Source organism: Macrotis lagotis, chromosome 7 (assembly GCF_037893015.1).
Source record: "Macrotis lagotis isolate mMagLag1 chromosome 7, bilby.v1.9.chrom.fasta, whole genome shotgun sequence".
NCBI lineage: Eukaryota > Metazoa > Chordata > Mammalia > Peramelemorphia > Peramelidae > Macrotis > Macrotis lagotis.
The window spans coordinates 65,560,597-65,587,798 of record NC_133664.1 but is presented as its reverse complement, the minus strand read 5'-3'; the positions used below and the strand labels follow the sequence as shown (position 1 = coordinate 65,587,798).

At 33.9% G+C, this 27,202-nt stretch overlaps 1 protein-coding gene across 1 annotated transcript in view; it reads right to left on the bottom strand.

The window, feature by feature from the left end:
• The window catches only part of MYO3A (myosin IIIA), a 259,420-nt gene that overhangs the window by 27,711 nt on the left and 204,507 nt on the right, over window positions 1-27,202 (bottom strand). Inside the window, exons 24-29 of the mRNA XM_074195073.1 lie at window positions 26,982-27,187; window positions 20,168-20,279; window positions 16,461-16,623; window positions 15,147-15,267; window positions 11,581-12,517; window positions 9,919-10,066 (exon numbers count right to left, since the gene is read on the bottom strand). Of these exons, the coding sequence (XP_074051174.1) occupies window positions 9,919-10,066; window positions 11,581-12,517; window positions 15,147-15,267; window positions 16,461-16,623; window positions 20,168-20,279; window positions 26,982-27,187 (1,687 nt within the window). The remainder of the gene's footprint in view (window positions 1-9,918; window positions 10,067-11,580; window positions 12,518-15,146; window positions 15,268-16,460; window positions 16,624-20,167; window positions 20,280-26,981; window positions 27,188-27,202) is intronic.

Below are 27,202 nucleotides of genomic sequence, written 5' to 3'. Positions count from 1 at the left end.
TTGTCAAAATGAGTTCAATCTAAAAGACTGAGGAAGCACAGTTCAAAGTACACCAACTGCAAGTTATTTCCAAAAGCTAGTCATTGATATTAAATAGTGTTGGATCTGAAGTCAGGAAGACTTCAGTTGTGCTAATTTTTGAGGATAGAAAAAAAAACAGCAAAAAGACAGCCTTTGCCTTTAAAGAGCTCATAAAAGCATTGTTTTGAATCAGAAATTTGGAGGTTTTAATATAGATTTTGGGGTAAGGAACCTTAGATCACTCTAGTCCAACTCCTGTATTTTACAGATAGGGGATACAAGTCTGCTTTCAAATCCTGTCTCTTATACTTAATAGCTATGTGACCCTGGGCAAGTTACTTATCCTGCTGCAGTTTCCTTAATCGATAATAATAGCACCTACTATTTGTGATGGAAAATACCATCCACATCCAGAGAAGAAACTATGGATTCTGAATGCAGACAAAAGCTTACAATTTTTTTTTTTAGATTTTTCAAGGCAATGGGGTTAAGTGGCTTGCCCAAGGCCACAGGGCTAGGTAATTATTAAGTATCTGAGGTCAGATTTGAACCCAGGTTCTCCTGACTCCAAGGCTGGAGCTCTATCCACTGTACCACCTAGCCACCCCCAGAAGCTTACTATTTTCAATTTTTAAAATTTGTTTTATGTTTTATGGTCTTTCCCCCATCTCATGGTTCCCCCCCCCACTTTGTCCTGATTCTTCTTTCACAACATGAATAATATCAAATATGTTTGACTTATTTCCACATATATAACCTAGATTAGATTGCTCTCTGTCAGAGGGGAGGGAAAATGTAAAATTCAAAACCGTATATAAATGATTGTTGAAAACTATCCTTTCATGCTGTTGGTAGAACAAATAAATGATTAAAAATTAGCACCTACTTCCTGGGATTGTTGATAAAATGAGATCAAATTTTTGAAGTATTTAAGACATTAATAGAAGGTGCTTAATAAATTTGTTTCCCCTCTATTATTTTAAAACAATGTGTCATTGTTTTTGTTGCATTTAGGGATACCATTTAGCCTCTACTAAGGTCATACCATTTTGGAATATCCCTGTCTAGGAAAGAGGAAAATATGTAGTGATTTAAAAGAAATTCACCTTTTTTCTTGTAAAAAAATAAACTACAGAGGCCAGGATGTTAAAGTTTATTATTATTATTATTATTATTATTATTATTATTATTATTATTATTAAAGAGGAAACTATGGCAATCAGAGTTTAAGTGACTTGTACAGGGTCACAAAGTCAGTAAATATCTCAGGTGGTATTTTGCCAATTTGATGCCCAACAGGCTATCCACTGCACTACTTAATTGCACTTCAGAGTAACTTTGGCCCCAGATTTAGCTCTTAGGAATCACCTAATCTCAGTTTCCTCAGATCATATTTTTAAGTAACTTCTGTGAGTGACCTTACATTTACATGGCTAGATAAATTGCGGAAACATCTCATTGTTGTAGAAAGGTTACCCTTATTTTGAAATTTGAATCTTAATTTTTTAAAATGGATTTCATTCTGATTCAAATTATATGACTTTATTGTTAGGGTTACTTTTTTTTACTATCTATGATTAATTTTAATGCATTTGGTAATAATTTTGAATACTCAAATGTCATCTTGAGCTAATTTCTTGATAATGATAAAGCCAAAAAAAGAATAGCATTTATTAATGTAATACTAAGGAAAGCACATGATCAATAAGCACTCTATATTGGGAAATAATTACTAGTTTATTTGCCATGAAAAAAGAATTTTGTTGGTCTTCAGTTTGCATTGATGAATTACAAGACGCTAGATCACCTAGTCTAAGTCTGGCACTCATAATGTAATGAATGACTGAAAGGCTTCAGAATCTCACTGGGGACTGAAATTTGAAGGGTACAATGAGGTTCTTAAAGACATTCTCAAGGGCACTCATTTAATTGTTAAGTTCTGTTTAACAAAATTGCTTATCTGTGTACTAAATACTGCTGTAAAAGTAGTGAAATTTATAATGATATCCAGATTAAAAAAGTGGTTAATGCTTGTGTGGCAGGTTAGTCAGATTTTTTTTTTTAATTTTAGGCTTGGTAATGGCATGATGTAACCAAGGCATATCTGAATCTATGCAATAATGACTCATTAATGAGTTCTAATGAGGCAGGTAAATGGTGCTGAGTTTTGAATTATGAACACCAGGCCAAAAATCTTACCTTCAAAATTAATTAGTTCTGTGACCATGGACAATTACTTAATCTCTCTCAGCCTCAGTTTCCTCATCTATAAAATGAGATGATTGGATTTTGCATGAGGCCAGATTTATAGATCCTTATATATGATCCTTTGATTTAAGGGAGATCCATAGTGAACTTTTTTTAAATGAATATATTTTGTCAGAAACTTTGATAAATCTACAAAATGCTTCTGTTATAACTTTATTTAGTGATTTCCATCACTAGGTCAAATGCAATGGATGAATAATTTTATTTACTGAAACATGTTTAAGTTTCATCTTCCTAAAACATCAGAGATGTGAGTACTGATTTTAGGAAAGTGTTGAAGATAAGACATATGCAACTATATTAGTTCTAATCCTGTTTTTTCTTTAATATCCTCTCTAGCTCAGAATGAATGAATGAATGAAGAAACAAAGGTTTATTTTATGCAAAGTTACATCTCTGTTCTCAAGTTGCTAGTATTCTAAAGAGAGAGATAATACATATGAATAGGTAAGCACCTGGAAAAATGGGGAAAATTGGACAAATAAATAGTACTAAAAACAATAATTTTATTTGGAGGCAATGCTTTCAAAGCAATATATGGGTACCTTATTACAATTGAACCCAAAGCATTTAAGTCACTATGGAGCTTAATTGTGATTGCTTCTCAATTCAGAGAGTAAGAAGACACAGGGAAAGTAAAATTCACAACAGCAGTCATTGAAGAAATATATTATTTAAAAGTCTAATTTTGCCTAATAATTCCATACTTTGCTACACCAAATCCTGTAGTAGGAACAAAAAAAATATTTCCTAAATTCTCCTTTTCCATTATTCCTTCCCAAAAGGAAAGTAACAAAAGAGAAGAGGAAAAAAATGGAAAGGGCATTAGTAATTCATGAATTGGATTCTTAGTTCCAAATAATTGAAAGGCAATTAACCAGTTAAATTCTGTGAAAGATAATCTGGATCTCAATTTCTTGTTATAGTTGACCTTGCAACACAGTCAGCCAACTGTGAAAGACACTCTGTCCTGTTCAATTTTTCTAGTTATCTAGAAGTTAAGAGACTTTTTGAATCTATTGCTCCTCTTTCCAGTTTCTACCCTGGCCAAAAAAAAGGAAAAGATAAAACAAATAAAAAAGTACAAAGTATCTTTGACATATATCTAGAACACAAACTTTCACAAATTCTATTAAATTGTTTATACAATTACCTATTAGATTATACCTCATTATGTTAATGTTGTACTTATTTTAAAAATTGTATAAATTTGTCTGGTATATAGATATTCAGAAGCCGGAAGCTTCTAGAAGCCATTTGGACTGAATTTATCTATGAATTCAATTAAACTATTGAACAATCCAGCCAAACAATGGCTTATTTTAACTAATTTAAAAACATAGACAATAAAGTTACTTGACAGAAATGACTGCCATACAGTTGTTTTGATTTTATGTTTTTTTTTTAGGATTTTGCAAGGCAAATGGGGTTCAGTGGCTTGCCCAAGGCCACACAGCTAGGTAATTATTAAGTGTCTGAGGCCAGATTTGAACCCAGGTACTCCTGACTCCAGGGCCGGTGCTCTATCCACTGTGCCACCTAGCTGCCCTCTGTTTTGATTTTACACACACACACACACACACACACACACACACACACAATCAATAAATAAACATTTATTGAGTGATTCTGTTTATTTCTGTCCATGTCAGCAGTACCTGTTTTTAACTATAAATTCTTCAAATGCTGAGAATGGTTATCTCATTTTGAATAGCGCCTTGCACAGAAAGATACATGATAAAGGTTTTTGATGGTGATAATGAAGAGGAATCAGAAATGTATAGAGATATTTATTCCCTGGTTGAATTTTGGTAGTTAGCAAAAGAATTATTTTTCTTGCATTTCCATCTTTCTACTTGTTGGAGTTGTAGAGTAACTTCTCAGGGTAATGAGTGTGATCATTTATCTATGAGAAGAGGTACAGAATACTTAATGATTCTTGATGGCAGACCGCCTTGGATGAGTAATAATGCTTCAGATGCATGTTTGGTGCAAAGCAACATTATTTCTCCTCCAATTTCTTTGCTTTCTGTTGTTAATAAAAAAAAATCTTCCCCTAAAAATATAAAATCTAATATCTTTTAAGTTGTCAGATGAAGAATGTTAGTTTACTCCTGGATGAATATTGACAAGGCTTCTTGTTTGGTATTCAAAATACATTTTGAGATGCTTGCAGTACAACAGGAAGATGACACAGAAATCGAACAAGCCTAAGTACTTTCACAATTATCATTAAAATCATAGGCTACTATGTAAATTTAATATCACCTTAGAAAATGAACTACCGGAAAACAAAATGTCAATACTCATTGACTTTTGTAAGGCAACTAGCTGACATTGTGATTAGAACCAAATTTAGGATCAGGAAGACCTGAGATTGAAGTTGTTTTAGATGACTTCCCTGTTGGGTAATACTGGATAGGAAAGTTACTTGATAGCTCCCGGTTTCAATTTCCTTATCTACAGAATTGGAGAAAAAATAGCACCTGCTCTAAAGGATTGTTGTGAGGATAAAATGAGTTAGTATATGGGGAAAATACTTTGCAAACTTTAAAGTATTATGTAAAATTATTAATGCTATTGTTATAATTATTGCTATTGTCATACACATAGTTCTAGTGTGCAGCTTTGCTAAGAAGTCACCTAACTTCTCAGTCTCAGTTTTCTCATATTTAAATGGGGATAATCATAATATCTATCTTACAAGACTGATGTGAGGATTGAATGAGATACATAAAAAACTTTGTAACATGATTATATATATTATATATAATATATATATGTCAGCTATTATTATATTTTAGACTTTTTCCTCATTGGAAAGGGACATTAAAAATCTTATAGATTCTGATACTTAGGAAATTTAATTGTTTTAAATGAATGAAAAAGATGAAGCAAAGGACAATGGCCATCTTTGAGCACTATTTAAATCCTTTACGATATGCTAAATAATACAATACAGTAGAGTTATTAGTCATTGTTCAGTTGTTTCAGTCATGCCTCACTGCATGACTGCATTTTAAAGTTTTGCTACATCAAATCCTGTAGTAGGAACAAAAAACAATGTTTTTAAAAAATAATATTTCCTAAATTCTCCTTTTCCATTATCCCTTCCCAAAAGGAAAGTAACAAAAGAGAAGAGGGAAAAAAAGGAAAGGACATTAGTAATTCATGAATTGGATTTTTAGTTCCGAGTAATTGAAAGGCAATTAATTGGTTAAATTCTGTGAAAGATAATCTGGATCTCAATAGATGAGGAAAGTGAGGCAAGCGGGGTTAAGTAAATTGCCCAGGGTCACACATTTAATAATTGTCTGAAGCTAGATCTGAACTCATGAAGATGATTCTTCCTGAGTCTTCCAAACCCACTGTGCCACCTCACTGCTTAGTTATTCACTGTTATTCCTTTGGATAGTTGTATCTTCAAGAAGAGAAGCTAGGAACATATTCTCTTAACTCTTTACTCAAAAGGCTTATTTCCCCTAAAATTAAGCCTTTTCTTCTCCCAGGTGTAGCAATATTAAGAAGGGATAATAACAAGTAAAAGGAGCCCTCTGCACCATATCTGAGGACAAATAACGTAATGCAGGTAATGTCTTCTATGCACTTAGAATTAGGACAGCATTTGTCATTACATTAGTGGAAAATGGTTTTGTTTCTAGCTATGATGCAGAAGCACTTAACTCTTACCAGTTTAGATTAAATGCCAACATCAAAGCAAATAGAAAGATAGTAGTCAATGGATTGCTTTTGCATTAGGTCCCAGTTTCATAATTGGTAGAAAGCTTTCTCTTTTTATATTACAGAGAATTTGATTTTGTGATGAACAAACTTACACACATTAAACTTGTGATTGTGAAAAAAATAGCAATTCTCATATATAAGGTCATGGTTCACTCCAAGAAACTTGAAGCCTATTGAGTTGTAAGCATAAGTAATCTCTATTTTTCCATAGGTTTTTTTTTTTTACCAAACTGATGATATTTTCTCTCTCTCTCTCTCTCTCTCTCTCTCTCTCTCTCTCTCTCTCTCTCTCTATATATATATATATATATATATATATATATATATATATATATTTTTTTTTTTCTATATCTGTACTCAGGTAATTGTGTTTTTAAAGGTCCATAGCTTTGTGTATTCACTATGAATGTTTGAGGATTTACATCAGGAATCAAATCCTTAACATTTATAAATGATAGTTATCAGAATTGGAGTTAAAGGATCCATACAGAAACAACTTGTACAGTTACTGAGTGCAGTTCACCCAAAGTGACCATATGTAATAGAGTCCAATGGTTTGTGTGTTCCTTGACTTTGCTTTTTGATGAATGATAGTCAATGGGGAAACCTATTTTTGCCCCCTTGGTTAACAGAATATAAGAATTATAGAATATCATAATGGAAGGACATTTCAATGACTATCTAATTGAACTCATAATTGGAAAAGAATCATCTACTATATAACCAATAAACAGATACCCAGATTTTGTTTGTAGACCTCTAATATATGAAACAGCACATTATACTTTCAGACAGCTCTATTTCTTAGGAAGTTTTTTCCTGAATCAAACTTTAACTTACCTTTGTTACCTCTACCCCAAATTCCTTAGTTCCACCTTCTGTAGAAGTCTATTCTGATCCTCCTTAATATCAGTGCCTTTCTTCAGTTATCTCCACTTTGTCTTGTGTGTGTATGTATGTGCATGCATGTGTGTGTGTACACACAAGTGCATTATATATATATATATATATATATATATAATATGTATGAGATAATTCTGTAGAATAGACACACACAGAATTCTCTACCATTTCTCCCAATAGACTTACTTGAGGGCTGAAGATCATATCTTTCTTTTATATACTTACATATGTGTATATATATCTATATATATGTATATAGATATAGATATATATACACATATGTATGTATAGTAGTGACTCTGAATAGAAATAAGGCTCTTATACTATACATAAGGATCCCTATGGGTCACAGTCAGTGTGTTTAAAATGTAATATTTGGTGCAACTCCTTGAGAAAGGGGTCTTTGCCTTTTCAGCCCTTAAAAATATGATGGTTGCTTAAGAAATAGTTGATTGCCTGTTGAGTACTGCATTTATGCTCTGTAGGGTCAAAAATAACACCTCTCTGGAGATAATCCTTAAGCTACTTGAAAGTAATTATCAAGTTCCTGCTAACTCTTCTCTTTTTCAGGCTAATTATTCCTGGTTCCTTAATCCAACCTCACATGTCCTTTCACCATCCTGCTCTCTCTCTCTTTGTGTTATTGATTTTAAAAATGTCTTTCTGTAGGTACCAAAGCTGAAGAAATTTCAGATATGGCTTAACCAAAGTCAAGAAAAGATAGATTATTACCTCCTTATTCCTTGGTGATTTCTTTCTCTTATTGCTAAAAGATGTTCTTGGTGTCCTATCATACTCCTGAGCTCATAATGAGCTTATGGTCTTGTCCAGATATTTCCCACAAGAACTGTTCTTTAACTATGCCTTCCACTAGAACCCAAGTGTGAGATTTTTCATTTGTCAAGCAATTAGATTGACCAACCCTTCTTATATATATATATATTAGAAAATAAGCTCATTTGAGCAGCGACTGTCTGGTCACTAGGTGTAATGGTTGATCTCCTAAAGACCTGAGTTCAAAACCAGATTCAAATATTGACTATCTGTATGATGGTGGATGAGTCACTTAACATCTTAGCTTTAGTTTCCTCATCTCTAATTATTGGGGATAAAAAAACCAACTATCCTAAAGGGTTTCTGTGAGGATCAAATGAGACAATATGGTTGTGTTTTGCAAAACATGAAACATCTAAGTAGACTGCTATTATTATTTTCATTCATATCTCTAGCATGTAGCATAATGCTTGAAATTTAAACAATACATTTTTTGTTTATCCTTTTATCTTTTTGAAACTTTACTCTCTCATCTAGTGTGTTATTTTTCAAACACATGGTTTGCTCAGGCCACATGCAGCTCATAACATTCCCTACTGTAACCTAAAACAGATTAAAATGGAATTGGGAAAAATTTAACAAAATAAATAAAAATACAAAAATACTTAAGTAATATTACATTTTAAACAAGTCAGTATATGACCCATAGGGATCCTTATGTATAGAATAAAGGCCCTTTTTCTATTTTAGTTTAGAACTATTGCTATAGAGTATATAAAAGAAAGATATGATCTTCTGTCCTCACACTGCGTATGAAATGTGAAAAAAAGAAAAAAATAATTAAGGACTGAATAGGGTTAAAGTGACCTCTCCTATCTTCCACCCTCCCCTCCAACAAATGGAGACAAATATGGAGAATCATCAGAGTTGAAGGAATAGAAGAGAGATGTAGCAACAATTAGAACTCAAAGAAGAGATTTGCATTTCCCAGGAAAGATTTTAAAATTGTACCCTTTTGGTTTTGAAAATTATACATCTGTCTATTATTTTCCACTGAGATCAATTAATTCCTGCCAGCTCCAACATTCTAGAATTATGGAGGACAGCTCTCAATAAAGGAATCAAATTGTCTATCCTTTCCAGAGTTCATTCAGAATTCACATTTTGAAAATATCTAGAAATAGACTTTTCAGAAGCTTGGTGAAAGAGTATTGAAAGTAAGAGTTATGAGATCTGAGTTTGCATTCTGGTGCAGTCAGTTACTATATGTCCTTGAGTAAGTTAACTTATCATAACTGAATCTCATTTTCCTCATCTGTGAAATTAGGGGGTTGGGCTAGATGTTCTCCCAGGACCCTTACCACTCATGATCTGTCATAATGATGATGATGCTTATCAAAAATATTACCACATGTATCATAGAAATGGAAATTTTTCAGCACCAAGGATATATGTCTTTAAAATATTTTTCATTGTGTTTTCAGGGTATTGTGCCCTGGAAAACTTTCCATTCCCTGGCCCTAGATCTGCCTGGAGATAACCATAAAGTGCTATTTTGAAGAAATAGGGAAATTAGAGATGTCATCTAGTGAGACATCATTGCATTTAAAATGCTTTTCAAAATCTCAGAGTTGAACTGTTATTCCTCCCTGCCCCGCTCCCTCCAAACATTTTGACATATGTATATTATGGTTCATGTAGCAAATAATTAGTATCTTGTATAGGGTCCCAAAACAGTGTCTGAGAAAGGATTAGAAGCCAGGTCTCTCTGACTTCAAGTCTAGTGCCCTATCCACAGAAGACATGTTGCTTCTCTTGCTCAACTATTTTTTCCTATTACAAATCCTTTTTGTGCTCGCTTAACACACTGCCTGTATGGTATGTTGGGAGGACTACTGCTTAGGGTTTGAAGCTTGCAAAAAGGAACTTTCCCTTGATCCTGTCTTTCTCTATGTTCCCCCAACCACATGGAGACTTTCCTACCTGACGGTTGGAATAAAACTTTGTGCTAGAATCAAACTAATAAAGGAAAAGAAGAAAAAATAAGGAGGCATAATAAATTCTAGTTGATAAGACTTGTACAGAGATTTGTGAAGCAGTTTTCTTCTCAAAAGAAGTGGCACAAAATTAGGGTTCCTCTTCCCAAACAACTGGAATGTTAGCTCCTATATTCTTTCTAACCTCTAGCCTCTGACTTCCAAATTTTACCTGATATACAGTGTTGAGAAGGAACACTTCTATTAATTGACTTGATTGGTGGATGGACCCTAAGGAAAACAGGCTTCAACTGGTGCAACAAAATAATTTCATTCAGTTTTTTCTGCAAAATGAAATAGTCTTCTGATAACCTTGATATCTAAAAAGAAAATCATGTTTCAGGTTACATCAAGAAAAAAAAAAGAACCGGTATCCTATGTACCTAGGAGTAGTTTGATTAAATTGCTCATTGCCAGTTTTCCCTGACACAATCATCTGTCACTTAATGTACTCTAGGAGCCTAATAGCAAAGTTATCACTATTACATTTCCTGTCTTTCTTTTTTGGCCATCTATAATAAAGGTATTTTCTCATCTCTGTTTCTGAAGTGTTTCTTTCAGTCTTACCTTTTAACTTAAGCTCACTTAGGGAGAATTGTACACTCCTTGAGGGCAAGGACTATTTTATTTTTGCATCTTTAGTACCTAGCCAAGTGCCTGTCATGGGGTCTCTACTTAATCAGTGCTTGCTGAATTGAATTGAAATTCTAGCTAAATCTTTTTCTGTTCACATTTCTGTTGTTTTGTTGACTCCGCCCTCTGCGACACTGCTAACCATTTTTTCCCTTCTGGACACTCTTAAATTTGGCCCTATTGATCATTCCTTTTTGTTCTTCTTTTTACCAGAGTTATCAAGTCTCTCTCCCTAGGTTAGATCTCTTAGGAATGTTCCCTCACAAATAATGAGATGAAGTTTTCCTACCAGGTGATTTGTCATCTCTTCAATGAATGCATTTTTCTCTAGGCTCTCCTTTACCGTCTCAAAACAACTAAGTTTGAACTTTGACTACCATCACATAATGACTGAAATTTAGCTTTTTGTTTGTTAAAATGTCATCTTAAGGATGTTATGAAATCACATAGGTGAGGCATTAAGGTCCCTTGGTTCTAAATCAAAGTCTGTTTTTTAGTAATAATAATAGTAATAATAATAATAATAATAATAATAATAATAATAATAATAATAATATTCCTAATAATAATCCCAAAACATGAAAACAGTTTATACCATCAGATATTAGCATTGTATTTATTATTAGGAATAAAACATTAATATTATTACTATATAATATTCCTTTTTGACCCTAAATAATTGTTTTAGTTGGATTATAAAGTGGATATTCATTTGAACAATCTCGTTCTTCTTTTTCCATTTAACTATTTGGTTTCTTTTTTTAAAAAAGATAACAAAGTGGACAAATCACTTGATCCATCAGAATTTCCTCACCTTTAAAATGATATTAAGAATACTTGCACTACCAGGAGGGCAGCTAGGTGGTGCAGTGGATAGAGAAATGGCTCTGGAATCAGGAGGACCTGAGTTCAAATCCGTCCTCAGACATTTAATAATTACCTAGCTGTGTGACCTTGGGCAAGTCACTTAACCCCATTGCTTAAATAAATAAAATAAAATAAATACGTGTTCTACCCACCTTCCTCAGATTGTAGTGTGAAACTGAAATGAGAAAATATAAGTAAAATGCTGTGAAGATCTTTGCAATCTATATAAATGGTGGCTAACACCAGTATCTCCATGAACTCCATGAATACTGTTTTTTAAATTAATTTTATGGATAACATATTTCCTAGGAAAGAAATGAAACTATCAACTCACCTGCTTTGAAAAAACAGTCAAGTCATAGGCTTCTTTCTCTGAAATTGTCTTTAAATCTTTCTCATCCCTGGCTTTGCTATTAAAACTTCCCTTGTGTTTCATTGAATAGGAATAAGTATCACAAGAGTGTCTTCCTATGTCTGGTTTTCCTGTGGCAAGCTCTTGGTTTTTAATAGAAGGGAGCTTTCCATCCCTGAATTGTTGCCTTCTTCTATAGCCTCGATATTTGCTCTGTATGAACACAGCAGCTTTATCTTCTTCCGAGTCTTGTCTCTTTTGCTCAGCTTGTTTCTCTTTCTCTCTAACAGACTCTTGTTTTAATTCTGTCTTCCTTCCTCTGGGCATTATCCCTTCATGCTTCCCATGGCCTTTCTCCTGGCTACGCTTTGAATTATTCTGGATAAAGGAAGATGTTCTCCTTTCTTTCTTTTTATTGTCTTCACTTTGATATCTTAAACTGAGACTAGCTTCCAATGGTCTTTTAAATGAACCCTGGTGAGGACCATGCTCAAGGAATTGATATCCCATATAGTTTGGCTTTTCTGACATGCTTTTTCTTTCAGAATAGATCATTTTTAGTTCTTCAAATTTATTTTCTTCATTGTAAGCCTGGTGGTTCCTCTGGATTACAGTAGTGTCTTTTTCAGTGGTCTCTACCTTAGTGATATTTTCCTTCTCCTTTCTACCATTTGGTTCCAGGATTACTTCTGACTGAAAATCTTCCATTGGCATCAATTCTTGCTGAAGTTCTTTGCCATCAATATGGTTTATTTGATATTCTCTGTAGTTATTTGGAATGCCATTGATGGTGTCCTCTTTAGCTTTAAAACTAGATGCTCTCATAATCGATATACTTCCTTTATTATTGAAAGATTGATCGAATGCTTCATTAGCAGGAACCACACTTTCAGAGTATTCTTTTTCCACAATGAAGTCCCTGTACAAATTATATTACATCTGAGTATGCACCCAATAAATAAGAAACAAACTTCTCATGGAAATATGTAGGTACTAAATAAGAAGTATTTTATTAGGTAGAAAAGGGAAGAGGATGGAAAGGAATAAGTACTTCTTTTTTTTTTTAGGTTTTTGCAAGGCAAACAGGGTTAAGTGGCTTGCCCAAGGCCACACAGCTAGGTAATTATTAAGTGTCTGAGACCAGATTTGAACCCAGGTACTCCTGACTCCAGGGCCGGTGCTTTATCCATTAAGCCACCTAGCCACCCCAAGAATAAATACTTCTTAAGTACCTCTGGGATCTTATATAGTATATATGTATTGTGATTTCCTTCCCCTTATGCCCCCCAAAGCAATATATATATATATATACATATATATATATATATACATGTATGTATCCATATAGTACATAGACACTACGTTAGCCCATTAAAAAGATGAAAAAGATCTCATTTGATTCTTGTGAAAAGTAGCTGCTATTATTAAGCCCATTTTAGAACTGAGGAAGCAGAGGCAGAAAGAGGTTAAGTTACTTACTCAGCATTATACAGTTATTGAGAGGCTGAGTTCGAAGTTTGAACTCAGACCTTTTTGACTCCACGTCTGGAACTCTATCCCCTATATGATCTAACTACTTCAACGAACAAACTTAGGGAGTCGCATTAACTAAATATTTCTCCAAATACTTGTTTTCCAGATGGCTTAAGTAGGATAGGTAGAAAGAATTCTGGATGTGGAGTCAACAGAGAGAATTGCATTTAAATTTCAGCAATGCACTTACTAATAGTGTATAGGCAGGCAACAATACATGTTGTAAAAACCTCTCAGAGCTGTTGTGAAGATTAAACAATATATTATCTGTAAAGTGCTTTGTAAATCTTAAATTCCTAAATAGGTGTCAGTTTTAAAGAAAACCAAAAGAATCATTAGATAAAGTGTCAAATCAATTGACAGGTACATTAGAAAGTTAATCCCCTTTTGAATGTTAGTACATATCTGTATTTTATTGAGGTCTTCCTGTTCCAGTTCATTTCCTTCAATATGGGTTTCCCTAGATAAGAAGATACCTATAAAAAGGGATGTAACACTAATAATATAAATATGCGTTTATGTGTGTGTGTGTATGTGTGTGATAAAAAAGTAGACTGTATACATCCTTCAACCCCTCTAAGTTGTCTGTCCATGTAACCAGAGTGCACTGATTATCAGAACATTTTAGAAAATGAAGGAACAATAATATAAGCTCCAGACCTTCCTATTCTATGCATTCTTCACACTATTTTAGTTGTCCTTACTTTATGCTGAATTTTTTTCCAATTTGAAGAACTTACCCCTAGCAAGAGGATTCACAAGTGAGATTTTGGAAAGACAACTATGGAAGGGTTCAGCACCTATGTTTTACTTGCCCAAGGTCACATAGGTAAGTAAATAGAGGAGAAAGATCCAGATCTATGTCCTCTTATTATAAGCCCAGCACGCTTACATTATATCATATTGCTTCATCGAGCAGCACTACTAGAATCAGACAGGAACCAACAAACATTTATAATTTTTATACATTTTGTCAGCAATTTGGATCCTTCCAAAAATAACTGATAGTTATATTTGCCAACACCTGACAATGCCATTGATATGGCATTAAAAGATGATAACAATCTAAGATGAACCTATGGGACCAGGGTCAGCGAGGCAATGTGGTATAGAGGAAAGAGTCCTGAGTCTGAAGGCAGAGGAGTTTTTTTTTTCAAATTCTGCCTCTGATACTTACTGCCTGAGTGACCCTGGGCAAATTCCTTAACCTCCAAGGACTTCCATTTTCTAATCTGTATATGGGAGAACAGAAGGATCAGATTAGATGGTTTCTAAGGTCCTTTCATCTTTAGATTTTTCATTTTGTGATCACCCCCCCAAAAAGCAATACAAATAAATAGCCACAGAGATAGAAATGGATTCCTAAATTTTCAGTAGTTTAGCAAGGGGTGGAAAGGAGTTTTAGAAGATGTGGTTTCACTGATGTCAAGTGCTCCCAGTGTTGAACCCTTCTCCACTAATGTAGATGGTAACTCACTCGCATCTTCTAGCTTCATAGAATTGTTTAGGAGGCACTGACAAGATAAATAATTGGTTACACAGCTATATGTGTCAGAAGCAGTAATTGAAAGTAGGTATAGCTAATATTTGATCCTCTATGCCATGCTGCTTACAGTTCATTAATTTTAGATGTAATGACATGGATAATAAATATTTGTAGAAAAAAATCATTCTTTTTTTGCACATTAATGGATTTTTCTAAATGGGAAGTTTTCTATTCAAATCTTTCTTTGATATCTCTTGATGACACTGAAGTGTGAAGATCCTACCAAGACAGGAAGATTTCAAATACTGGTCTCCACCAGCTTGTATATCTGTCCTCTAAGGACTGTCTTTGCTCAGTTTGGAGAATCTGATCACTTAAAGGTTTATGATGAATTTCTTTTCAGCTGTTATAGCTCAAGGGAGTTGTTTATGGAAGGTAGAGGGATTAAGGCTTTTACCCACATCGAGGAAATTTTGAAACTTTTTGTATATTTTTAGGGACGCATAATAATGGGAGAGGTTTACTATACCTTTTCCTTTCAAAACTGAACTTTCTTTCAAATTCTTGGTCACGAATCTGAAGAGTATCTACTTTTTCCATCTTTTGGGCCATCTCTTTTCTTTGTTTCCTAACCAGATGTCCTCGTGCAACTGATGTAAATGAAAAGACATATGGAATTTTAAGAATTATTATTGCTTAGAAAAACAAAACTTTAACTGTGTTTTCATTGACCACATGGTCACAAAATTGAACACCAGCAGAAGGAATTGAAATTGAGGACCCCGATAAAGACAGAAGAGTCTGTAGGTGATGGTGATAATGGAGAATTATCACTGAGACTTTCCAGGGGACAAATTATGAAAGAGAATTAGTATGTACATAGTTAAAGGGAGACTTAATTACAAAGGCAAAAAAGTATCTTGTATCCCAAACCAAAAAAGATCTGAAATATCATTGGTAGGCAGGATGATATTTGTGGGTTGAACTGATTCAAAAAAGAAGGAAAATAATACTTATTTATCAAATTTCTGGCAATAAATATATGAAGTAATATTTGATATACTCAAATTATTTATGGAAAGATGGCACTTAAAAGTTGATCTCTTAGAACCTTAAAATGCTAAGGTGTCCTTAGGAGGTATCCTTAAAATTGGGTGAATTATTTTTACTTATGATGAATCTTATGGTTAAACATCTTAGAGGTTTTTTTTTGGTACCTGATAGAGGTAGGAAATTACACAGCAATGAGCTATTAGTACTGAGGTAGAAATTTGAATTTCTTTATTATTTTACTGTTCTATTTATGTAACAATATAAATTATTAAAGAAAAATGAAAATCAAGAAAATAACCATTTATGATAGGAATTAAAAGTAAATGGGATGTCTACATTTCCCCTGAAGTTAATAGAAAAAGAATGCCCTTTACAAAGGTGAGATTTGATTAACTTGTCAAAAATAATAGAAGTATAGTAATGCCTACAGAAACAGAATCCCAGTTGTCTATTGAGTTTAGACTATTGTGAAGCTTGAGGCTATGCAATTAATGAATTTCATCAATTATTCTGCCTTCTATGTTAAGTAAATTACATTTCATTGAGATACTATTGAGTCCATAGAATTGGGAGCTGTTATAAGGTAGCAGGTAAAAAGCCTCTTATATTTTAAACAGTCTACCATTAAGTCAACCCAATTCAGAATAACTAATGCATCAGATCAAACTATGTAGAAAAGCATGGCTATGTTATGGTTGGTATCAAGATGGTCCAGCAGTTTCAATTGTCCATCCATATCCAAGTCAATTAACTTTTCTATTGAATAATCAAAGAACTCTTATGTGTTTACCTGATTGTATCTTAGTAGCACTCTCTTTCCTTTTTTCCTGTAATTTTTTATACCTCTTTGAACCCAAGAATCCTCTGACACAAGCCTGTATCAATATGATCTTGTCAACTTTTTCCTTTCTCATTAAATTCAACTCTTCCACATGATAATATTTAAGGAACACCTTAAAAGAATTTTAAAAAATACACATAACAATTATGATGTCTGTAAGCAAAAGAATCAAGTTTTCAATTCCATAACATGCTTATGTGCATAAATTTTCTTCAAGTGGCAGAAAGGATAACTGAATATTAATTGCATACTTTAATATTTATCAAAACTACTGTAAAACTGCTACATTGGACCTTCTAATAGTACTATTTAAAATTCTGCTAAATATAATTTTGAATTTGGAAAAAAATAGGCTGTGATAGTTGCTTTTTCAATTGTTAAGGCTACTGAAAACCTATGTTTGGCAGGATATAGTCTAGGAGTTGGCAAAGTATACCCTGAGGATCAATTTTGGACCAAGCTTACAGAGTTCAAGAGTTAAGAATGGTTTTGTAATTTTAAATGCAGATTTGGCCTACAGCTCTAGTTTTCTGATACAGTCTTAAGAAGTGAAAGGGACTTTTAAGGATCATCTAATCCAGCCCACTCCTCTTATAGATAATGGAACTGAGGTCCAGTGTGATTAAATGATTTTTTCCCAGGTCACATAAATTACAAGCAGCAAAAAAAGGGGAGATTTGAATTCAATAGCTCTGACTCTAAATATAGTACTCTCTTTCCATTATACTCCTCTTTCAGGAATCAGTTCTTTCAGTGAAAATTAGTAACAATAGATGTTTTAGAATGGACCAGTGGCAATACTGGAGGACATGGAGATCTCTAAAGCTTTCAGGCTAAAACCTTTCAATATAAAATTAACTGAAGCTAATTAAAAAAAATAAGATGAAATTACATCCTAAAGTCTAATTTCCAAGTTGGGGAAAATTAGGACATTCATTTCTGAGATGGGCAAAGAGAGGCATAAGTTGGTTCACAGACCCACCAAAAAAGTCATTTGTTGGAAGTCATGACCATGTATTCTTTTTGGATATAGTTTTGACTTTAAACACACACCTAGACTGGCATTTCAAAATTGTAAATACAAAAAGAAGATAGTTTTCCATTCCACAAATAATAGGTGCCTGGAGGATTGAATCTTCTGAATAGGAAGAACTAATAGCCTTTTGGGAACAAGGTAGCATATTTTCTCCCACTGAAAGGTTAAACATTTATTAATAGCTCATTGCAAAGAAACATTTTATTTCAGTTGCCAAAAAGTAGCTTTTATAATTTAAACTTGACAACCGAGACATGAGACCCATGTAACCTTTTATGACAGATTTGTCTCAGTTTTGCTCAAGGTCACACAGGTAGTAGGTATCAGAAGCTACTTTTGCATGAGAATTCTATTGCATGAAAAGTGTCTCTATGGACAAGCAAATTAGCACTATACTTTTTACACAGATCTAGCTTTTAATTTCTATGTAACTTTGAAGCTGATAAATTTAGTCCATGCCACTGCTGACAATTCATTTCAAATTCAATCTGTTTAAAAAGGTCATCATTCCTCCCCCCCCCCACAGTATTAGAAATGTCCTTATGTTAAATACTTTTATCCATCTTAATGAGTTGGAAAAGGTGAAATGGAAAAATACAAACAGTTTTAAAATGCTACACAAATATCATGAGGACTCAGCCTTTTTTATGAGTTAAAACTCCATTTGCAGTTAAGAATAGTTTTCTGGCCAGGAGGTTGAACTTTTTTCCTTTCTATTTGTATTTGTATTCCCAGTCCTTGTGTCTAGGACATAGTAGGAATTTAATCAATGTATATTAATTAAACTGGATATCTTTTGGGTTCTAAAGAGAAAATTGTTATTAAATTATGTATCTCTGCATATTACACGCTTGCTACCTGTTCTATTTTTATAGGTTCCTGGTGTAGATTAAAGGATCAGATTGGGTCTTTGTCCTGAGATGATTTTCCATTCCATAATAATGGCTTGGGACAAACCAGCTCTTCCCTAGAACAGCTTCTTTGACAATAGCTTGATATGAAGCACTGTGAAAATCTGCAATATTCCATCAAATGCCACTTACTTTTAGTCACAATGATTGGATTAGACTTGTGCCTATGAATTTGTAAAGGGGAAGGATCTGCTTGAAATATGATTTTCAGTGCTATATTCCCCCCACCCCATTGATCTGGACTTGTGATTTCATGATGGGGAACTCACAATGTGGAAATCGCCTTCTTTGATGCTTTCCAACAATTCATACACCCAGAGAGGTGTTGAGAAGCCAGGCACTGATTTGTCCATGTTCATATAACTATTATGCATTAGAGTGATTGAATCCAAGTTTTTTTAATATCAAAGGATTCTTAGTGTTACATCAATTTTGGAGAGTTTCTCTAAAGGTGAAAGCAACTATTCTTAGACTTGAGTGCTAGGGGTAGGCTCCAGTTTGGAGTCTACAATGTTGAGTTTAACACTCCTGCAGGACTTGGGATTTTTTTCTTTTTTTCCTCTCCTTGATAAGATACAGACTGAGACATACATTGTAATGTATCTTTTCCCAAGAGTCTTCTAATTCCAAAGACCGTACACTGCTTATCAAGGTTTACATCTTTCTCTAAGGGCTTAAATTAACAATCATCTGAACTATGACACACGGAGTATACTAAAAAGGATATTAATATTAGAGAATTTAGCTTCGATCCTGATTCTTACTACTTGTAAAACCACTTGTACAGGTCACTTAATCACCAAGACCTCAATCTTCTCAAAAGTAAATTAAGGGAGTGGAATTGGGTAGCGTCTGAGGTTGTTCTTCCAGTGCTTTATCTATGAACATATGAAATATGTGAATGTATATATCATTATATTTTTATTTTTTATATTTATTATTTTCTAAATGAGGAAACTGAGGCAGGTAGCAGTTAGGTGTCTATACAAATATACAATTTATGTTTGGTAATAATAGGAGGAATGGAATTCAATTGATACAGAGTAAATTACGTCACTACTGTGCCAGACTAGGATTAAGGACTAGTTCATTGGATAGCAAATTCCTAGGAGAGGAAATTTCCTTTAAAAATGTAGGTTTAGTGCAACTTAAAACCTTCAAAAGTTGTCTAAAGCACGGAGAAGTCATGATTTGACCAGGATCACAAAGCTAGTGTGGCTTAGAAGTGGGATTTGAATCTTGGGCAGACTAAATATTATAAAATAATCAAAATATTTCAATTTGACCAGTACAATTAGTTATGGATTCTTCACTGCTCATTTTGGGGAATTACAAAGTAGAAATAAAGAAACCAAAAAAAAAGCCTTTATGTTGGATCATCAGTAGGGCTTTGAAAGAGAATTTCTTTTTGATTCTGAGCTAGCATCTCAGCTAGCCTCCTTCTCAGGGGCACAGTGAACAGAGTCAGGAGGACCTGAGTTTAAATCTGTCTTCAGATATCAATTAACTTTGTGAATCTGGCAATGTCATCCAATCAGAGTTGCCTTAAAAAAGAGAAAAAAATAGAGCTGTCATTAAATAGGAATGAAAGCATTTCTTTATCTTATTCCCACTTTCATGGCACGAGCCCTACAGTTAAACATAATTTCATAAACCTCAAAAGAAGAGAGTCTATAATGTCTAATGGTATACACATATTATAACATTACTTTGGTTTTTCCAAGAGCCCAGTTATCAAGACCAGCTTGTTCTAAGATGGCAGCACAGGTTTCAGGGCTTACTGGAGGTTCCTCACTTGATTTGTAGCAGAGGATATAGTACCTAAAGCCAGAAACAGGTTTTATTAGCACAGTAAAAGTGGAGTAAATGTAGACTTATTTTTCTCCAGTTCTAGCTGACACTAGACTGCTGGGGATAGAGTGGAAGAGAGTTGCTCTGGAATCTTTGGAAATTCTTTTTCTCTTATATTCCCTGAATTTAGCATAGGACCTGGCTTAATAATATTAAGTATATAATAATATAAGCTTAATAAATGTTTATTTCTTGATTGTTATTTGGGGCATTCTTCAGACAAAGGATAATGTAGGGCTGAGAAAGAAATCCTTAGAGCAGCTCTGGAAGAGATTCAAGGTTTTTCTAACTCAGATGATTCAACATTAGATGACCCAGAATCAAATTGGTTTCAAGGTGAGAATCCAAAGAAAGTAATTTATTCCAGAGCTCACTGGTCAGCATATAAATCTTGATATTTTGCTACAAGGGGATCAAAGGAAGGAGTTGGGGATATTTAGTTTAGAGAAGATAAGAATTAGGAGTTCCAAGGCAGTTACCTTCAATTTAATGACAGGCTTTTGTGGGGAGAGTTTAAATGCTTTTTGTTGGACTCCAAGAGCAATGAGTGAACACTGCAAGGGAGCAGATTTTGACTGGACATAAGGATAAGCCTTTCTAATAGTAGGGATAATGCAAAAGTAAAATGGGTTTCTACTGGGTGATAGAGGTCTCCATCCCTTGAAGTCTTGAAAGGAAGTTGGATGGTCATCTGTTGGAGAAGTTATTTCAAGAATTCCTGTTCAGGTGGATTGGAGACATTTGAGGTTCCTTTGAACCCTTATATTATGGGATTGCATGAAATTGCATAGTTGACATATACTCAGATTTAGCCTTTTATGCAAAGTGTCATTTAGAATTTGTTTCTTTGCAACAACACAGTATTATCAAACTGGAAATCACCAACCAAAGGGTATAACTAATTTAAGCATTTTATTTAGAAACTCAGTCAAAGCCTAACACCATATACACTACACACCTGGGAGGGTTATTTGGTCCTATTATCACCACCACAGGACTTTAGCAAAACATTCCATCTCAGGTTCATTGCCAATTTGGAGGAGAGTTTTAAAATAGCAAAGCAAAACATTTAGCAACTGACTTATTATAATAAATGACCTGAGGTCAGGTCACCTTGCCACTTAGCTTTTCCACTTTCAAAGACTCCTTTTACAACCCAAGTTTTTCCCTGACTTCTCAATAATTTAACATTTCTGAATTAATTTAAAATTCATTGGAGTTTCTGACCCACCAAAATGAATGATCATCAGCTCCAGCTTAGAAAAGTGGAAAAGGGAAAGTTTATTTTAGTGTCAAATTAGCAAAATGTTGGATACTTTGACAACCATATATGTTAATGTTACTTTCAAGGATATCTTTAATCAACTATATTCCAATTTGAGCCAACCTTAGTCTTAAATCTCTCTCTCTCTCTCTCTCTCTCTCTCTCTCTCTCTCTCTCTCTCTCTCTCTCTCTCTCTCTCTCTCCCTCTATACCAATTCTTTACTTTAGCCAAACTGGTAAATTCACAAGATATATACTTTGTGCTTCCATTTCTTAATAGATTTTTTGGTCTATGCTTTTCCACATTCCCATGGCTAGAATTCCTACTATCATCTTCCCAGTATATATAAATGCTACCTGTCACACTTCTGGACCCTACTAGGGACACCCTATTGGTTGAACAAGCCCCAGTTCAGAAAATTGTAAAATTCATCTCAAATGGCTCTAGTAGGTACAAAACTTCTATCCACCCTCCTCTGTTTAGCTTTCAAAGACCTTAATATTCTAGTGCCACCTTAAGTTCCTAGACTATTATATATCATTCCCACTCCAAGACTCATCTTCTTGCCTTTTCATTGTCTACCTCTAGCACCCCTTCCCTGTGGATTTAGCCACTTCCTTCAAGATGTAACTCGAATACTACCTTCTGCATGAAGATTTTCCTGATCCCCTCAATTGTCAGTGTCTTTGGACCAGACATGTCAAATGATGCAAATTTTAAAAGTAATTTTTTGCAAGAATTTGCTATAGTTTTTCTTATCTGTGCAAATGTACTTTAGTTATAAATAGCTATATATATGTATTATAATTTTACTTTAAAATAAAAAAAAATTACCTTACTATCTCTATTTTCTTTTCCTAATGGATAAAGAAATGAACTGTATCAATTGACAACCTTGTTCTTTCAAGTATTCTTAATTCTAGTCCTAGCTTAATTACTTATGTTTATAACATTTATTCTATATATGCATATATATTTTATACCTATATGTACAAATATCTATATTTATTTTATCTATTAGATTATAAGCTCTTCAAAAGCAGAACTTTTCAGTCTTTGATTTTTATAACTTCAGCATCTATCATAGTTCTTGGATCATATTAGGTCCATAATTGATTTTGTTTGTCCTTCATTTTGGAAGAGGATCAATGATATCACAAACTCATAAAATATATTTAAGTGAGGCAGAGTTCCATATGTCATCAATTCTCACTCTTTCTTCTAGAGTCATTGAAATCCAGTGGCAAGACAAAAGCCAAGATGGTGGTGATAGCTTGGGATGCAGTGGATAACCTCAGGTTCTTCAAAGACTGACAAAGCCTTCTCTAACCTCCTTCATAGCTACTAGAATAAATTGTTCTCATTTTCCCATTCTTTTTGTAAAATGTTACTTCATTTTATTTTTTCCAATTGCATGCAAAAATAGTTTTCAGCATTCATTTTTTACAAAGATTTTCAGTTCCACATTTTCCTCCCTCCTTTCCTTCTCCTTTCTACACAACAGTGAGTAATCTGGTATAGACTGCACATATATAATAATGTTTAACATATTTCCATATTAGTCATGTTGTGAAAGAAGAATAAGAATTAAGAGAAAGAACAAAAACATAAAATAAATTTTAAAAGTGAAAAAAATATTGCACTACACTCCAGTTTTTTCTCTGGATGTGGATGACATTTTCTATCACAAATCTTTTAGGATTGTCCTTGATCACTGAACTGCTGAAAGAAGCTAAGCCCAGCATAGCTGATCATCACACAGTGCTACTGTAAATGTGTACAATGTTCTCCTGGTTCTGCCTTCACTCCACTCAGCATCAGTTCATGCAAGTCTTTCCAGGCTTTTCTGAAGTCTGCCTGGTCACGATGTTTTACAGAACAACGTCTTCACATTCATATACTACAATTTGTTTAGCCATTCCCCAGTTGATGGGTATCCCTTCAATGTCCAATTATTTGCTACTACAAAATGAGCTGCTACAAGTTTTTGTATATGTGGGTTATTTTTGGTCATCTTCCCATTCTGCTGAGGGAACTATTCATATGGATAGGCATCCCACTAACTCACTAATGGGTTTGAGTTCTGTCAGTTACCCCCAACTTGGTTTAGTTCATCTACTTTATGGATTTACTGGGGTGTGGCCTCTATACATGCTATAGCTTCTTGGAGCCATAGGATATGATAGGGACCTAGGAAGGGCTAATCAAATACCAAGTATTTATCCAACACCTCCTACCACCCAGAAACTGGGGATATAAGTACAAAGAATGAAACACTCCATTAGCATTAGGATCACAGTGACTGATGCTAACTTCAACTGGTCACCAAAATGGTGATCAACTCAAACAGAGCTACCTGAGACAGCCTGGGGAGGGTGAACACACTACTAATAAATTTCCTAAGTTCTTTCCTATAAAGACTGGCCAATCAACAGAACACAGGGACAATTAGCCAAAACTAAAAATTTTATTAATTTCATACTATGTGCTAGGCATTGTCCTAAGCCATTTGACAATACAATGCAAGGTGAAAACACTGAACCTTCCCCTTAGCCTTTTCCCAACATATTTGTCTCTGCACCAGGAAGAATCACTTGAAAAAATGACTCTTTAGACAAAACTTGAATCTTTCAGCTACTTGGCTAAATCTTGACTCTTCTTTTCAGGAAAAAAAGAAAAATAAAACTTCCCAATAATGTAGATGGAGGACTTTCCAAGTATGTATAAGAATCTATGAATCATTTACATACCATATGCAATTTAAAGATTTTCTGAAGCATTCTTACTGTCAAGTCATACCTTAATATCTTTGAAGTACCCAAGGGTATTTTATGCTGGACAATTCCTTTTGAACTCAGGTTTGATATCATATTTGGGGTAGAATTTATCTTTAGAGTTGTTTTGGTTTATATACTCATAGGACTAGTCATATTATTAAATCTTAGTAACAGGAGGAAAGTGAGTCAATCAGCTAGGATTTATTGTCTATTACTAAACTACTACAACTGTAATAACTACTATAACTATTGCTACCACAACTACTGCCAGTCACTGTATTAAATGCTGGGGTTTCAAAGAAAGGAAAAAGAAAATCAGTCCCTGGGCGGCTAGGTGGCCTAGTGGATAAAGCACCGGCCCTGCAGTCAGGAGTACCTGGGTTCAAATCTGGGCTCAGACACTTAATAGTTACCTAGCTGTGTGGCCTTGGGCAAGCCACTTAACCCTGTTCCTCTTGCAAAAACCTAAACCAAACAAACAAACAAACAAAAACCAAACAAACAAGAAAATGAGTCTCTGCTCTCAAGGAGCTGATTATTTAATGAGGAGACAACATTGCAGAGAACAAGATATATAGAGGATAAATTGGATTTAGATTCAAAGGGAAGGTACTAAGTGTGAGGAAAGTTGAGAGACTTCTAGAGAATGGGTCTTGAATGGTACAGTAAATTAAAAAGAACACTGAGACCTGCATTTTAGTCTCAACTCTGATGTAAACAAGTCAACTAAACTCTCTGGACCTTGGTTTATTTGCACATAAAATCAAGGGAATACATAAATTCAATTCTCCCTTCTGGCTCTATGAATCTATACATTCTCTTAATATTAAAAATGAATCAATATGAAATTATTTCTTATTTTAAATAATATTTTTATATAGGATATATTTTACTTATATAACATCAATTTAAAAGTGTGGTTATGATGTACATTATATTTTGTCATACGGATACTTCCTTTTAACTACTGGGAAAATAAATCCTACTCATTCTTCAAACTGGGACATCCCATGATGGTAGAATATGACAATAAATGTTAATAAAGGCTTTTCTTTTTAAAACCATAGAGCAGTTTGTGAGAATAAAAGTGGATTGGTATAAAAACAACACTATTTCTTACTTTGCTTTCTCTTGAACTGGCATTTTACTCACAGATGAAGATTAGTACTCATAGCAGGGATAAATGCACCTTTCAGATCTAAGATAAGGGAAGAATTTATGACCAAACAAGAGATAGAGAGAATCACAGCAAATGAAATAAATAATTTTGATTACATGAAGTTAAAAAGGTTTTGCACAAACAAAACTGATGAAGCAAAATTAGAATATTGGAAATTTGGGAAAAATTTATAACTTTCTCTGATAAAGTTCTTAGTTCTCAAATATATATATATATCTATATATATATATCTATATATACATATATATCTATATATACATATATAACTGGGTTAAATGTATAAGAATGTATCATTTCCCAACTGACAAATTTTCAAAGAATATGAAGAGGAAGTTTTTTAGAAGAAAAAAATCAAAACTATCAGTAATCCTAGAAAGATATTCTAAATTACTATTGTTTAGAGAAATGCAAATTTAAGATTGAATAACATGCCTATAAAGGAAAATAACAAATGTTGGAAGGGATGGGACACTGATGTATTCTTTTTTTTTTTTTTTAGGTTTTTGCAAGGCAAATGGGGTTAAGTGGATTGCCCAAGACCATACAGCTAGGTAATTATTAAGTGTCTGAGACTGGATTTGAATCCAGGTACTCCTGACTCCAAGGCTGGTGCTCTATCCACTACGCCACCTAGCCGCCCCTCACTGATGTATTCTTGGTAGAGTTGTGAACTGGCTCAACCATTTTAGAGATCAGTTTGAAACTAGACCTAAATGACTATAAAACTGTGCCTACCCTTCGACCCACCACTATATCTGTATCCCTAAGGAAAAAAAGAAAGGAACTACATGCACAAAAATATTTCTAGAAGCTCTTTTTTGGTGGGGGGGGTGGCAAAGAATAGGAAATTCAGGGGATTACCAATCAACTGAGGAATGATTAAACAAGTTGTGGTATATGATTATGATGGAATATTACTATGCTATTTGAACTGATATGCAGGATGGTTTCAGATAAACCTGAGAAATCTTATATCAAAGTGAAGTGAGTAGATCTGGAAAACATTGTACACAATAATAGTAGTATTGGAAGGATGATCAACTGTGACTTAGCTACTTTGTTCAGGACTATGATCCAAGACATTTAAAGGACTCAGTATGGAAAATGTTATTCACCTCCAGAGAAAGAATTGGTGAATTCTGAGTGCAGATTGAAGCATACTTTAAAAAATTTTCTTTCAATTTCTTGCTTTTTTGTGTTTTATTTGCAACATAGCTAATATGGAAATTTTTTTGCATAACTTCATACATATAAACAGTGTCATATTTCTTGTCAACTTCAGGAGCAGGGGATGGATGGGAGGGAGTGAATATAGAACTAAAATTTAAAAACAAAAGAATGTTAAGAAATTTTACATGTAATTGGAAAATATTTAAAGAAATATAAATATATTTAAAAAGAGAAAGATCAATACTTATAGGATATGAATATTTATGAAGAAGCCACATACCTCTTTATGAAGTTAGCAAAAAGTATACGATGGGAATAACCCTGTCTCCGAATCCTTGCTGTTTCCAGAATTCCTGTGTAGCGCAACTGTGTCATAACTTTCTCTTTATCAAATTTTCTGGCCTGGCGATCATTATTTGGCTTGATGCAACGAACAAAGTGAGGCTGGCCAACCACCATCTTTGATAATAGATCCATCAAGGAGTACTATAAGACATGATG